Genomic DNA, 12,971 nt, shown 5'->3' on the forward strand with positions numbered 1-12,971 from the left:
TCACTAATTTGTATGAATCCATGTGTGAACTATTTTTTAGAGAGTGTCAAAAGATTTGGTAATGAAGACAGCTCAAAGGGCATTTGGTAATGTGGAATCAAGAGAGCCACTGGAGTGGCCCTCTTTTTCATCTTTTATCTCCCATCCCATCTCCTTCCCAGATTTTTGGAAAAAATTCCGTAGAGTGCTTCAATATACCGTGTAACAAAACCCTTGATGCTCTGCTAAAAAAATCATTTTGGATACATTATTTTCCATTAACACACAGGACACTCAGTGTGTTCCCTGTGGCTTACTGATAACCTCCACTGAGCTAAAGAAATTCACATTATTACTTGACCAGATCCTCTTAAATATGTTCCATCTCATAAGGAAAACTTTCATAGTATAATTATATTTAAGGAGGAAAAAAATGCACAGAGGACCCAGACAACTGAGGAGTGTGTGTTTGAGTCTTCATCACATTTATCAGTTGCCTATCAGAGCTGCACTTCCCAAGTGGCTCAGCAGTAAAGCATCTGCCTGCAATGCAGGAGATGTGGGGTTTGAGCCATGGACCACGAAGAGTCTCTGGAGTAGGAAATAGCAACCCACTCCAGTATTCTGGCCTAGAAAATTCCATGGACAGAGGAGCCTGACCGGCTACAGTCCACAGGGCTGCAAGGACTCAGACACTACTGAACACACACACACACCAGAGCTGTATCATGTAACAAGTTCACCACGCTCAAGGGATGCCATCTGTGCCCTCAAAACTTGGGTGTTAAGCCATGGCTTTTGACAGGATGGCACATAGCTTGTTGCAGAATGCAATCTGGTGTATACTATTAATTGACTATTTTCTTTGTGGATGTTCTTTGTAAACATTTCACATGCACCTGGTTTCCACGAGTGGCACATTCAAACTCCCTGAAGGTGTGGGACTGATTCCCCCTAAATAATTGTCCAGCTTCATCCTGTGCCCTTATGACCCACCTCCCCCTTTTTCCTCTCAGCCTCTGACTAAACGATTCCTTAAATGCATTCCCTCCTTCCCATCTCAGGATCTTTCACATATTTTTCTTTCTGTGTAAAAATAAATGCTGTTACTCCAATATCACACTTTTCCCCAAACTAACACCTATTTATCCTACAGTTTGTATCTTATATATAATTTTTTCAAGGAAATCTTTTCTGAATGCCTGGGTTATGATAGGATCCTCTGTTTATATGCTTGCCTGTAGTCTTTTCTAGCATTTATTGTAAATAATCATTGTGGACCATGTTAACAACACTTTTCTTTAATATTTTCCTTTTGTGCTATGTATAATGATTTTTGTACATTTTTTTAAAAAAAGAAAAAAAATTTTATTCTTAAAGCTGCATCCAAGAGATTCTACTCTCTGTACAACATACTTGCCTAGCTTTGAGGTATGTCTGGTCCAGAGAAAGTCCTCTGGACCTTATTTAACAGTTCATTAAAATATTTCCTAAAAGGTGAAAAAGAAAATCAGTGAATAAAATGAACAGTCATAAAGTGATTACTGAAGCTGAAACTCTAGAACGCACAATCCAGGAAACTTACTTTTTTTGCTTTGCTCTAGTCTGAACTTTTGGAAAACAAATTTTGGGTTCCCTAAACAAACAGAAGAATGAAACAGCTTTATACTTACACAAAGGCTAGGAACAAGACTGGATAAATTGACATGTCGTGGTGCAAACATGTGAAGCTGCTGAAGGCAAGATATGGCAGCTGCCTGGACCAGAGAATCTGAATGGTCCTGGGTTATCGCACAACCCACCAAACAAGAAGAACGGATTGTGGAAATTGTTGCTCCATTCCCTAAGAGCAAAGTAAAAGACAACATAAAATACAATGATTTTATTATTAGTATCACCAAAAATATTCCTAGAAAACAACTACCTTCTAAATAACCCCTTTCCAAATAAACACACAAAAAAGTATACCCGAAACTAACACCACACTGTAAATCAACTGTACTTCAATTAAAAAAATAAATAACTATGTTGAATTAACATTAACTAGTACATTTGCTCTATCGTGGGTTTGATACTGCAACTATTAAAAATCACTGTAAGAAATGCCCTTACTTTTTTCCCCTTACATTTTAACAGCTTACATTTTACCAAGCAAATAAAATCTACAGAGTAAGAATCAGCAAACTTTTCTTAAGAGGGTCAGTATTTTTTATTTTGCTTGCCAGGAGGCAAAATCCACACTACTCTATGAGGGAAGTGCCTACATAACCACTTATAAACAATTCTCACCTCATGGGTTGTTTAAAAAAAAAAAAAAAAGACCAAACAACCAGGCATCTGACAGATTTGGCCCACAGATTGTAGTTAATTTGCCTAACCTGCCTGTCCCCTATTATAAGAAAGTCATCCCCTAAATTCCTCTCCTTGAAAGCCAACGTCAAAAAAGACATTACTTCTTAAATGATGTAATGTACAGCATAGCAATATTGTGATAACTATATGGTAACAGATAGTTACTAGACGTAACGTGGCAATCAATTCATAATATATATAAATGCTGAAATACCAAGTAGTACACCTGAAATGAATATAATAGTGTATATCAACTATGATTCAATCAAAATTTAAAAAGGAGTCACTTTTAAGGTAAATAACCCTCTTTCTGATGGTTTTGTAAACAAAAATTCTGTAAAATATATACAAATGATTTCAAAACACAACAGTTTATGAATGACAATAATGCATCTTAGATTTACCTAGCTTTATATTTATCCTCTGATAAACTATATTGTCTTTTAAGCCTACCATTGTTTCCTTTGGAAGAGCCAGAACATTCCTTATTCTCTGGTTCTTTTTCAAATAACCGTACCACTTCTATGATAAAATAATGTCAAATCCTATTTTGCTAATAAGATTAACGGCAATTTTTAGGACAGATAGGAAAAATAAATTGTGTAGTATTACACACTGTCTAGATAAAAATATCTTAGCTGCCAAATATAAGTGACTTAAAATTTTTACCAATGCAAAAAAAATTTTTTTATATAAAGACTAAACAGGGCTTCCCTAGTGGCTTAGTGGTAAAGAATCCACCTGCCAGCACAGGAGATACAGATTCAATCCCTGGGTCAGGAAGATACCCGGAGATGGAAACGGCAACCTACTTCAGTATTCTTGCCTGGGAAATCCCACAGAGGACCCCGAAAACTACAATCCACAGGGTCGCAAAGAGTTGGACATGCCTTACGAGACTGAGCACACACACTCACCCAGAGACCAAACAAGGAAATCACAGAGTTACACAAGAGTCATATTCTAGTTTGACGTACACAGGCCTTACCACCATATCAGAAAGCACTTGGTAGACACCTACACTTAATCAAGGGCACATATTTATTCTCTCCACATACCTGTGATATTCACTGGAAGAAAGAAATATCGACCTTATCAAAGAGGACAAGACAGAGACATGTATAAATCATATATTTTTCAATTCCTAGCATTCCTCAAGATCCTTTCTTTTTTCACTTCCCTCTTTTTTTTAAAGTAACTATCTGAATGGAGGCAATGAAGCATAGTAGTTAAGAATGCAGGCAAACAGGCAAAGGAAATTTACCTGAGCTTGACCTCTGATTCCAACCACTCATTGGCGGGTGTGTGTGTGTGTGTGTGTGTGTCTCTATGTGTGTGCTCAGTTATGCATGGACTACAGCCTGTCAGGCTCCTCTGTCTATGAAATTTTCCCAGCAAGAACACTGGAGTGGGTTGCCACTTCCTTCTCCAGGGGATCTTCCCGAACCAGGGACTGAAGCTGCGTCTCCTGTGTCTCCTGCACTGGCAGGCGGTTTCTCTACCACTGTGCCACCTGGGAAGCCCTCACTGGCTATATAATATATATAAAATCTTGGGAAAGTGCTTAACCTTTCTCAGCCCCAGTAATTCATCTGTAAATTGGAGAGATATACCTTTATCAGGATTGCTGTTAGAACCAAATGAGATAATATATATAAAAAGCTAGACTCACTGAAAGATTTAATAAACAGTAGGGGGAAAAGAGAAAGCTCTGAAAGTAGCTCATATATTTTGCATAAATTCACAATAATTTTCTGACCTGAGTGTTTAAGTTAACCATTTGTAGAATTATTTCAGTGGAAGTACATGGTAAGAATTTGGGCCTTAGGATCACAAATCTGCTACTCCTCAGTTGAATGACTCGAGGCAAGTTACTTAACTTCTCTGAGTTTAATTCCTGAGAGAAAATAATATATTTCTTAAGAGTTAAAAAAACAAAAAAGTGAAGCTAGAGTCGATGAAGACAAGTAGATGGCACCTCAGGCCAAAGGAACTCCACTTTCACCTTTGACTTCATAGGGCTCCAAGTAACATTTTAGGTGTTTTTTCTGCTCAAAAGTTCAAAAAGCATCTTCATATCACAGTTTTCTTAAGGGGAGTAAATTAAATAGCACACATAAAAAGGAGAGCTCCGGGTATTCAGTAAATTGCCAGTGTATAACACACAGAAATGATTATTATAAGATTTCTTTAGGCAATGTGAAGGTAATATTCAGGAAGCTGAAAGACAGTTATTATCTGTGTAATCCCTTTAGCTTAAGATGAAGTTACTCACCTTGTAGTTCCGGTCCAACAGTAGTTATTATAGCACCCAAGCATCTCCCCAAACACTGATGAACTTCTGTATGTGAGGGTGGAACTGTCAACAGCAAGGTAAGAACTAGAGATAACGTTGGCTCTACGTATCCACGATACATTGGGCCACTAGAATCCACTATCAAAGCAAGCGAGTGAAGGGACCAAGTCTGGAATAAAATATAAGTCTATCTTATGTAAACAGTATAGTCAACTGATATTTTAACTTGAATTTTCATAATACTAATAATTCATTTTTAATAAATAGAAATATTTTAAAATATATTCCTTAAATGAGTAAAGGTCAACACATAAGCTACTAGTAGCCATTGACCAAAGCAACCGATACACAAATGCTATGTTTAAAGTTCCTTTGCAGTGTGACTTTAAGTGTCAGGGAAAAAGTTTCATCGATGAACTCATTTCCTCTATTAAAATTACATGCATTTCACAACTCCCAAAAAGAGAAACTTATGTAATGAGAGTTTAATTTAGTGGATGCTAAAAGGACATCCGATATGGCTTTACAATTTTGCTAAGAAACTAGCCTGAAATAAAACCATGACCACACCAATGTTCTGTAGTACTCAGATCTATTTCTCAAGCAATGACATTCACATAACAGCTCTTCAAGTCACTGAATCTTTTCAAGCTCTAATTTATGTTTACTAAGCACAAATAATCTTAGTGGCTAACAGTATGTGCAAAATTAACCTGGAGCAATGTACTGTAATCAGCACAGGCTTAAGAAAATGAAAAATCCTTTAAACTGCCCACACCCACATGTTAAAGAAAGTACCTTTAAAAAACAAAAACAAAAAACCTCTCCGCTTTATTACCAAATACACACTTTCAGACACCTCATTCAGTTCTCAATTCTTAAGAGATTTTACCTATACATATTTTTGAAGCCACAATGGATTGACTGAAGAGCAGTTAAAGGTCCTGCTTCATACAGTTCACACCTTGGGGATCTGGCTAGGTTTGGGCTCTCATTTCCTTCCTGTTCTCAGTAAAATCACCCTCTTCACCAGGGCTGAAGCCTCACCTTTTCCATGAGGTCTGCTTAGGACCCCACCACAGCCCAGGCGTTCTGCTGACTGAAGTGCTTTGGCACCACTGCTGCCGTCTGCCTCCTTCTCCAGTTTCTGAGCACCTCATTTATAGAACTCTCTTCGTAGGTTTTAAAACTCGAGTGCCTTGCCTGTAATAGGTTTGGGCTTTGCTGCAGTGAAGGAGCATGTACCAGGTAAGTGCGGGAGAGATGGAGGGTGTTGTTGGTTGGCTTTCCTAACTCAACTGCAGCCTTACTAGAAGCCTCTCTGTGTCAAGGAGAAGGATGCGGGGAGGCACCATCTATGCTGGGAAGCCTGGGCTGCAGCGTCGGGAAGGTTCTGAGTGGGTGTGTGGGCTGCCAGTCCACTTACAGAAGAGATGTGAAGGCCGTCTCGGCACCCCTTCTCTGGTCCCATTCCATGTCTACTCTCTTGGTCTTCAGGACACAGACAGCACGAGAAGTACAGACCATATCCTAACAGATAGGGAAACTGCCTTCTCCCTTTTTCTTTTCGTAAGTTAAAATCATCTGGTCCAATTTTCTCATTCCTCTCAGCGGAGAGGGAAACCAGTACCTTTTATTTTTGCTATTGGCATCTCCAAAGGAAAGCTGCACTCCTGAGCTGAGGACACAGAGGTCTCAATAGAGAAGTTTCCCAACTTGACAACGTGGTAGGAAAAAAAAAATCCATACCTTACTTTCTACTACTTGTCAATCTACTCCAATCCTAGGGAATTAAGCAACCTGAGCTGGACAATTATGTATAGAAACCACACCTACTGAGAAAAGTAATCAGAATATAGCAGCTTGAGGGAGGAAGACCAGAAGACATATTTTGGAGAAAAAAATTAATAGAAGAAGAAAAGAGTATTTTAATAAAATTATTGCAAGGATTTTTAAGGCAATATAATTGAAGTACAAAGGAGAAGTGTTTTTAAAAAAAAAAAACACCCAGGATTTATATTAAATGTTCAGTAGAAAGCTAGAAAAAAAGAATAATTATTATTAAATACTGGAGAAGGGAAATGGCAACCCACTCCAGTCTTCTTGCCTGAGAAATCCCAAGGACAGAGGAGCCTGGCGAGCTACAGTCCATGGGGTCACGAAAGGGTTGGACATGACTGAGCAACTAAACAACAAATTATTAAATACAAAAATCATTACTTTGTCAATTAGAGGTTCAATTGGAAGATTATCTTGTAACACATAGTGAAAACACAAAAAATTTAAAATAATGAGGACAAAGACAAGAGGCTCAATATGCAAATAAGTACCAGAAACTGAAAAAGAAAAGATAAACTTATATGCAATTTGATGAAATTTCTAAGCTGCAAGGATAGAGGGAAAATGCTAGTAAACCAAAATGTAAGGTTATAAACATATAGACATAGTTCAGATAAGCTCCTCAGTAAAAGAAATAAAAAGCCAGGGGAAGAGACAGCTATGATGTCTATAAGCTCCATTATGTTAGAAATTTATTATCAATACATAAACCGAAGTCTTTTGGGAGTGGAAAATACATGCACAGCATAAAAGAAGAAAATGTACTTATCACTAAAGTTTTATATCTGGATATTCAAAGCCACACTGCAGAAAAACTTTACAGTATTTGTACATCAGTTAATTTGATAATTGGCTTATATGTTATCTTCTACATCTTAAAGAACATATTTGAAAGCTTTTATAGATAGCTGATAAAAAACTGAGATGTTAATATCTGTGGAAATTTAACTCAGAAAATTAAGCTACTATGAGACTCTCACATGCAACATAAAAAATACCAAAACATTTATGAATAATGAAAAAAAAAGGACTGTGTGCCAGGAATAGTATATCCAACCAAATATCATTCAAATTTGAAGATTAAATAGAGTTCTTTTATTTCAGTTATGCAAGGAATCAAAAAACACACCACTCAACAACCCTTCTCAAGATTATTATTGTTAAAGGAAGTTTTCCTATCAAGTAAAAACAAAGTAAGAACAGAGATCTCAACACAGGAGTTGAGGATACAAAAAAGAAACCACTATTCAACAATAAATCTCTAGTAATTACAGCTGAATACATGTATACAATAATTTGACCGTGAAGTATAATTTTTGAGTTAGGATTCTTAACACAGAAGAGACCTTACAGAAAACTGAAGAATGCTACCATACTATTCTTGTGCAGATAAGAACTGAAATAGCAGCTTTGAGGGAATGTATGTGATCTACATTATAGTAAAACGTCATGTCATAGGAATGAATCATGTGAAGCAGTCACTTACAGGAGTGTGGTTTTAAGAAATTAAAGCAAGAGAGGGCTGAGAAAAAAATGAAGACAAAGGAAAGAAAATTAGCACCGACTCTTTGACATAAAAGAAGAAAGCAGCATCTTCTTAGGTAAAATAATTTTATAGTTCTATTCTTTTCTTGCAGACTACTGTGGAAACAGTGTTTAAAAAAAAAAAAAAAAAACAGCATAGACCCTCTTAAGGGGCAAGATTATTTCATTTGTGCTTTTAGTTCTTTGGGGACGTTTGTGCTTTATAGCTGGAAACATTTTCCAAGAAGTCAAAGCAAACTAAGCCTGTAGACTAAGAAGCCTCTGGTGGATTCTGAATCCTTTTCTGATGGCGAAGGAACCCATCTATACACAGGCAATAATAGCAATCAAACTTGTCTCTTCTGTCATCATCTGAGTCCCAGTATGAAGCTGCCAAGTTGAAACCTACTGGATACTCGATATTTTTTGGTGCATTAGTGTGAAAATGGCAAATCAAGAATCTAGGATATCTTCACACACATGAAGTTTTTGCCTCTTACTGTATTTAAATCTATATTTGTATAAAATATTTGAAGAGAAAGAAAAAACGAAATTCAAGGAGTACACTTGAAGACTCAACCCATGACCCTGTACCTGGGTTAGGGTACTAGAGGAAGAGAGAAAGAAAGGTTATTAAAAGAAATTTGATCAATCTACCAAATGTAAGGAAATACAAAGAAGAGGAAACATGTACCAAGGATAATAAATAATACAAAGAAATGATGCTTCAAGGAATGTATGGAATGGGTCAAATTCCCAGAATAAGACAGACTTTAGGATTAGGTTCAAATACAAAATCCTGTTATACACTCATAAAACAAAATGAAAGAGAAAGACCCCAAGACATTTTCCCTAACAACTCATCAGAATCATTACCATTTTTTAGAAATAAATTTTCCTACAAGTAATATTTTCGTATTTCATAATAAAAAACTTGACATCCTACCTGGACTTCAGAGGATGTTCCATCCTGTGCCAGGGCCAACAAAATGCTGACACTGGTCTTCAGATGTTGTCCTGAGCCGATACCACCAACATAACGATGCAAACAGCCCAGAGCCAATGAGTGGCCGGTTCTGGACACAACGTCTCGAGCTGACTTCAACCTGGAAAAGAGTCATGCTTCAGGGATTGTTTCTTCTCTTTCCCTATGGCAACAACAAGCTTATGAATCACACAATAAAAGGGATCTATTCTGGAAATCAAAAAAGATTACAATCATGATTACTTCTTTCTCTACTCATTAACAAACGTTAGAGACTTAATTTAAAATGGCTAAAATCACACATTTCACTGAATAAAAGCCTATTTTCACTTCAGAGAAAACATGAAAAAGAAACTACAACTTCAGAGTTTTTAATATTAATTATTCCTCAAAAATACAAGAGCCATTTGAAATATATTTTAACCACTGGTGCTTTCAATAAAAGACAAATAAGACAAAAAGACTATGACATAATCATGCACCAACATAGTTACTGTTAGAGAAGATGAAAATCCCACTAAGAACAAAGCTCCTAAAATAGCAAAGGAACCTAGAAAGCAACTTTGATTACATTTTAAAAACTGTATTCCTAAAAAAAACCCCAAACAAACTGTATTATGACTCTCAATAAATCATCCATAATTAAACTAATAAAAGTGAAATAAAGTCAAGGGATAAAAAACCATCCCAAGACTCTGGCTGGTTAGTTTGCCTATGGCAAAGAAAAATACAAATGCTGTCATGATAGAATAGACATTAGGAAATGCAGCGATGAAAGACGTGAACTAAGTGCATCCAGAGCAGTACTTTTTTTTTTCGACCACATCACATGGCATGTAGGATCTTCCCTGACCAGAGATTGAACCTGATCCCTCCACATTGCGATTGTGGAGTCTTAGCCACTGGACTACCAGGGAAATACTTTAGCAATACTTCTAATATATTATATCCTTGGATAAGGGGTCTTTATCTCTCTATACCTCAGTTTCTCCATCTGTAAAACAAAACATTATCATTACTCCTATATAGCAGTTGTTTTGAGGAATGAAAGAAGAATGAATGACACTGTGCATTCTAAAGCATTATACAGATTAGAAAGCTTCCATCACAAAGTCACTTTTCAAAGTTCACGCCACTGAGCTAAAATGAAACTTGAGCCAATTTTGTCAGTAATAATTATCTATTCAATAAAGTACATTATCTAAGATATAAGAATATACATTTCCCAGAGGTGTCAAAGTGAGAATGCTGCCCAATAATTATAACACTTTATGGAGATTTTAAGACAAATCCCAGTTTCAGATAAATGAAAATGTGAAAAAAAATGGGTAACTTCAAATCTATGTAATAATTAACTTTAGATCATAATAAATTATTTGGAAAAGCTAATGAAACTAAGCATTGAGAACACCTGCACATCATTAACCGGACAGGTATGAATATGAATGAAATGTCCTTGTGTTTCACCAGATTACGTATGAAACAGATACTCTGATAGGTATTGAAGACACATAAATTAAAACCGCTGGTAACTAAAGAAAAATTAACCATTCAAGAGTTTTCCAAAGAAATACATTCCAATTTTACCTATTAATAACAGAACACAAACCACAAAACGGGTGGTTAAGATTGGTTCTTTTAAAATATCTTTAACAAAAGTTGATTTCAGGATCAATGAGAGACACTTGAAAAAGGTAAAGCTAATCTATCACTAGAAAATAACAGAAGCCATCCTGCAGAAGACTAAGTGGGAATATTTTGACTGTATTCTGCCCACTTGTATTATCCTTAGTGAGTCAAGCGGTAACACTGGGGCATTATCCTCAACCCACCTGAGTTCCAAAAACACTTCTTTAAAATTACTACTTCACAACCACTGCTTCTCCCAACCTCTCTCTTGTTGATAATCACAATGTAGTTTAGTATAATTAATACTCAAGATATACCATACTTAAGAATGATTAGTTTATACTAATCAAATGTTAATTCCTAACCACTCTTGATTTTCAACTACTCTACTTAAGTACTTGATTAACAACAAACGGTCACTAATAAACTGTATTTATCATCTTAATCACATTTATTTGGATCTCTGAGGTCACTCTTTTAAATGCCACAAAATTCTTTAAAGCTAATGCTAAATATATCCCATTTCAGAAATAATTTAAGTAATGATAAACTTACCAACCTAGATAGCATATTAAAAAGTAGAGACATTATTTTGCCAACAAAGGTCCATCTAGTCAAGGCTATGGTTTTTCCAGTGGTCATTATGGATGTCAGAGTTGGACTACAAAGAAAACTGAGCGCTGAAGAATTGATGCTTTTGAACTGTGGTGTTGGAGAAGACTCTTGAGAGTCCCTTGGACTGCAAGGAGATCCAACCAGTCCATTCTGAAGGAGATTAGCCCTGGGATTTCTTTGGAGGGAATGATGCTGAAGCTGAAACTCCAGTACTTTGGCCACCTCATGTGAAGAGTTGACTCATTGGAAAAGACTCTGATGCTGGGGGGGATTGGGGGCAGGAGGAGAAGGGGACGACAGAGGATGAGAAGGCTGGATGGCATCACCGACTCGATGGACATGAGTCTGAGTGAACTCCAGGAGTTGGTGATGGACAGGGAGGCCTGGTGTGCTGCGATTCATGGGGTCGCAAAGAGTCAGACACGACTGAGCAACTGAACTAAACTGAACGATAAACTTAGTAATAGTTAGAAAAAGAATGGCTTGTCCAAAAAGTGAAATATTAACAGAAAGAACAATGGCAATGGTGGGGTGGGGGAGCAGAAATGAGAGAAAAGAACTTCAAAGCACCTCTTTGAGAGCAAAGTACACATAATTTAGAGAAACGTTTACTAACAACCCTCTTGATTCCATTATATAACATTCAAGAGCTGAAAAAGAAACCCACACCACATTGAAAGCATGTACCATGTAGAAAATACATGGTCCGGTTAATAATAATTATGGATTATCTAAATGACATCATTGACTATGAGAGAAAATTACTTGGTGATAGGGAGACTCACTTGTCAAAGCTATATTGGGCCATTCTAGCAATAAAAGTTGCTTCTCCGACCACCTGAGCCATTCTTCCAAGAGCTTCCCCTGCTGCACATCGTAAGATGGGGTTTGGATTGTCCAGGGCCCCCATAACCAGTGTCAGAGCAGATTTACGAACTTCCTCTGGTCCTAAAGTACTTTTGTTTTCAGCGAGGCCCTATGGTTATTAAAAAAAAAAAAAGGACTGCAATATTTGTAAATTAACATCTTCACACATTACTCTCTTCAGCCAGCTTTCCCATGCATATACTATGCTTAGAATTAACACCTTTTAAATTGACAGCAATCACTTTCCTAAACATGATTGTAGAACATGATACGTAACAAAGTTGCAGCTGAATCAGCCCTAAAACCAACAATCCCTAGGAGTGTCTCTACCAAGGAAACATACTTAAAAGTTGTTTTTATGTATAAAGGACACTGTATTATTAAAACAACTGTTATTAACTGACTGAAATTTATCATTAAACTTTAAGGAAGGAGAAAGGCCTGATGAACATGAAACCCTGATACTTTATTATAAAAATGCCAGAGACGATAATTATGTCACAAAGAGTATATCCAGTAGATACTTAAAGACAAAATGAGGTTAAGAATAATCAGTAAATGAACGTCGGTTGCTCAGATGGTAAAGAATCTGCCTGTAATGCTGGAGACCCAGGTTCGATCCCTGGGTCGGGAAGATCCCCTGGAGGAGGGCATGACAACCCACTCCATTATTCATGCCTGGAGAATCCCATGGACAGAGGAGCCTGGTAGGCTACAGTCCACAGGGGTTGCAAACAGTCAGACATGACTAAGTGACAAAACATGAATGCTGACAAAGTTTCTTCATCATACTAAAGGTTAATGTCTCTGGTTCTAGTTATACTTACTGTCCTGGAACTTAAATTTATTTATTTGCTATGCTATGCTATGCTAAGTCACTTCAGT

At 36.8% G+C, this 12,971-nt stretch overlaps 1 protein-coding gene across 4 annotated transcripts in view; it reads right to left on the bottom strand.

Annotated features, from left to right (window-relative positions):
- Nucleotides 1-12,971, bottom strand: part of HEATR5B (HEAT repeat containing 5B) — a 102,484-nt gene that overhangs the window by 54,385 nt on the left and 35,128 nt on the right. For all 4 annotated transcript variants that reach the window (XM_005212707.4, XM_002691283.7, XM_005212706.5 and 1 more), the window contains 4 exons: nucleotides 12,005-12,195; nucleotides 8,937-9,096; nucleotides 4,607-4,796; nucleotides 1,653-1,822 (listed from right to left, as the gene is read on the bottom strand). In XM_005212707.4, coding sequence (XP_005212764.1) covers nucleotides 1,653-1,822; nucleotides 4,607-4,796; nucleotides 8,937-9,096; nucleotides 12,005-12,195 — 711 coding nt within the window. The remainder of the gene's footprint in view (nucleotides 1-1,652; nucleotides 1,823-4,606; nucleotides 4,797-8,936; nucleotides 9,097-12,004; nucleotides 12,196-12,971) is intronic.

This window comes from Bos taurus, chromosome 11 (genome assembly GCF_002263795.3).
Source record: "Bos taurus isolate L1 Dominette 01449 registration number 42190680 breed Hereford chromosome 11, ARS-UCD2.0, whole genome shotgun sequence".
Taxonomy (NCBI): Eukaryota; Metazoa; Chordata; class Mammalia; order Artiodactyla; family Bovidae; genus Bos; species Bos taurus.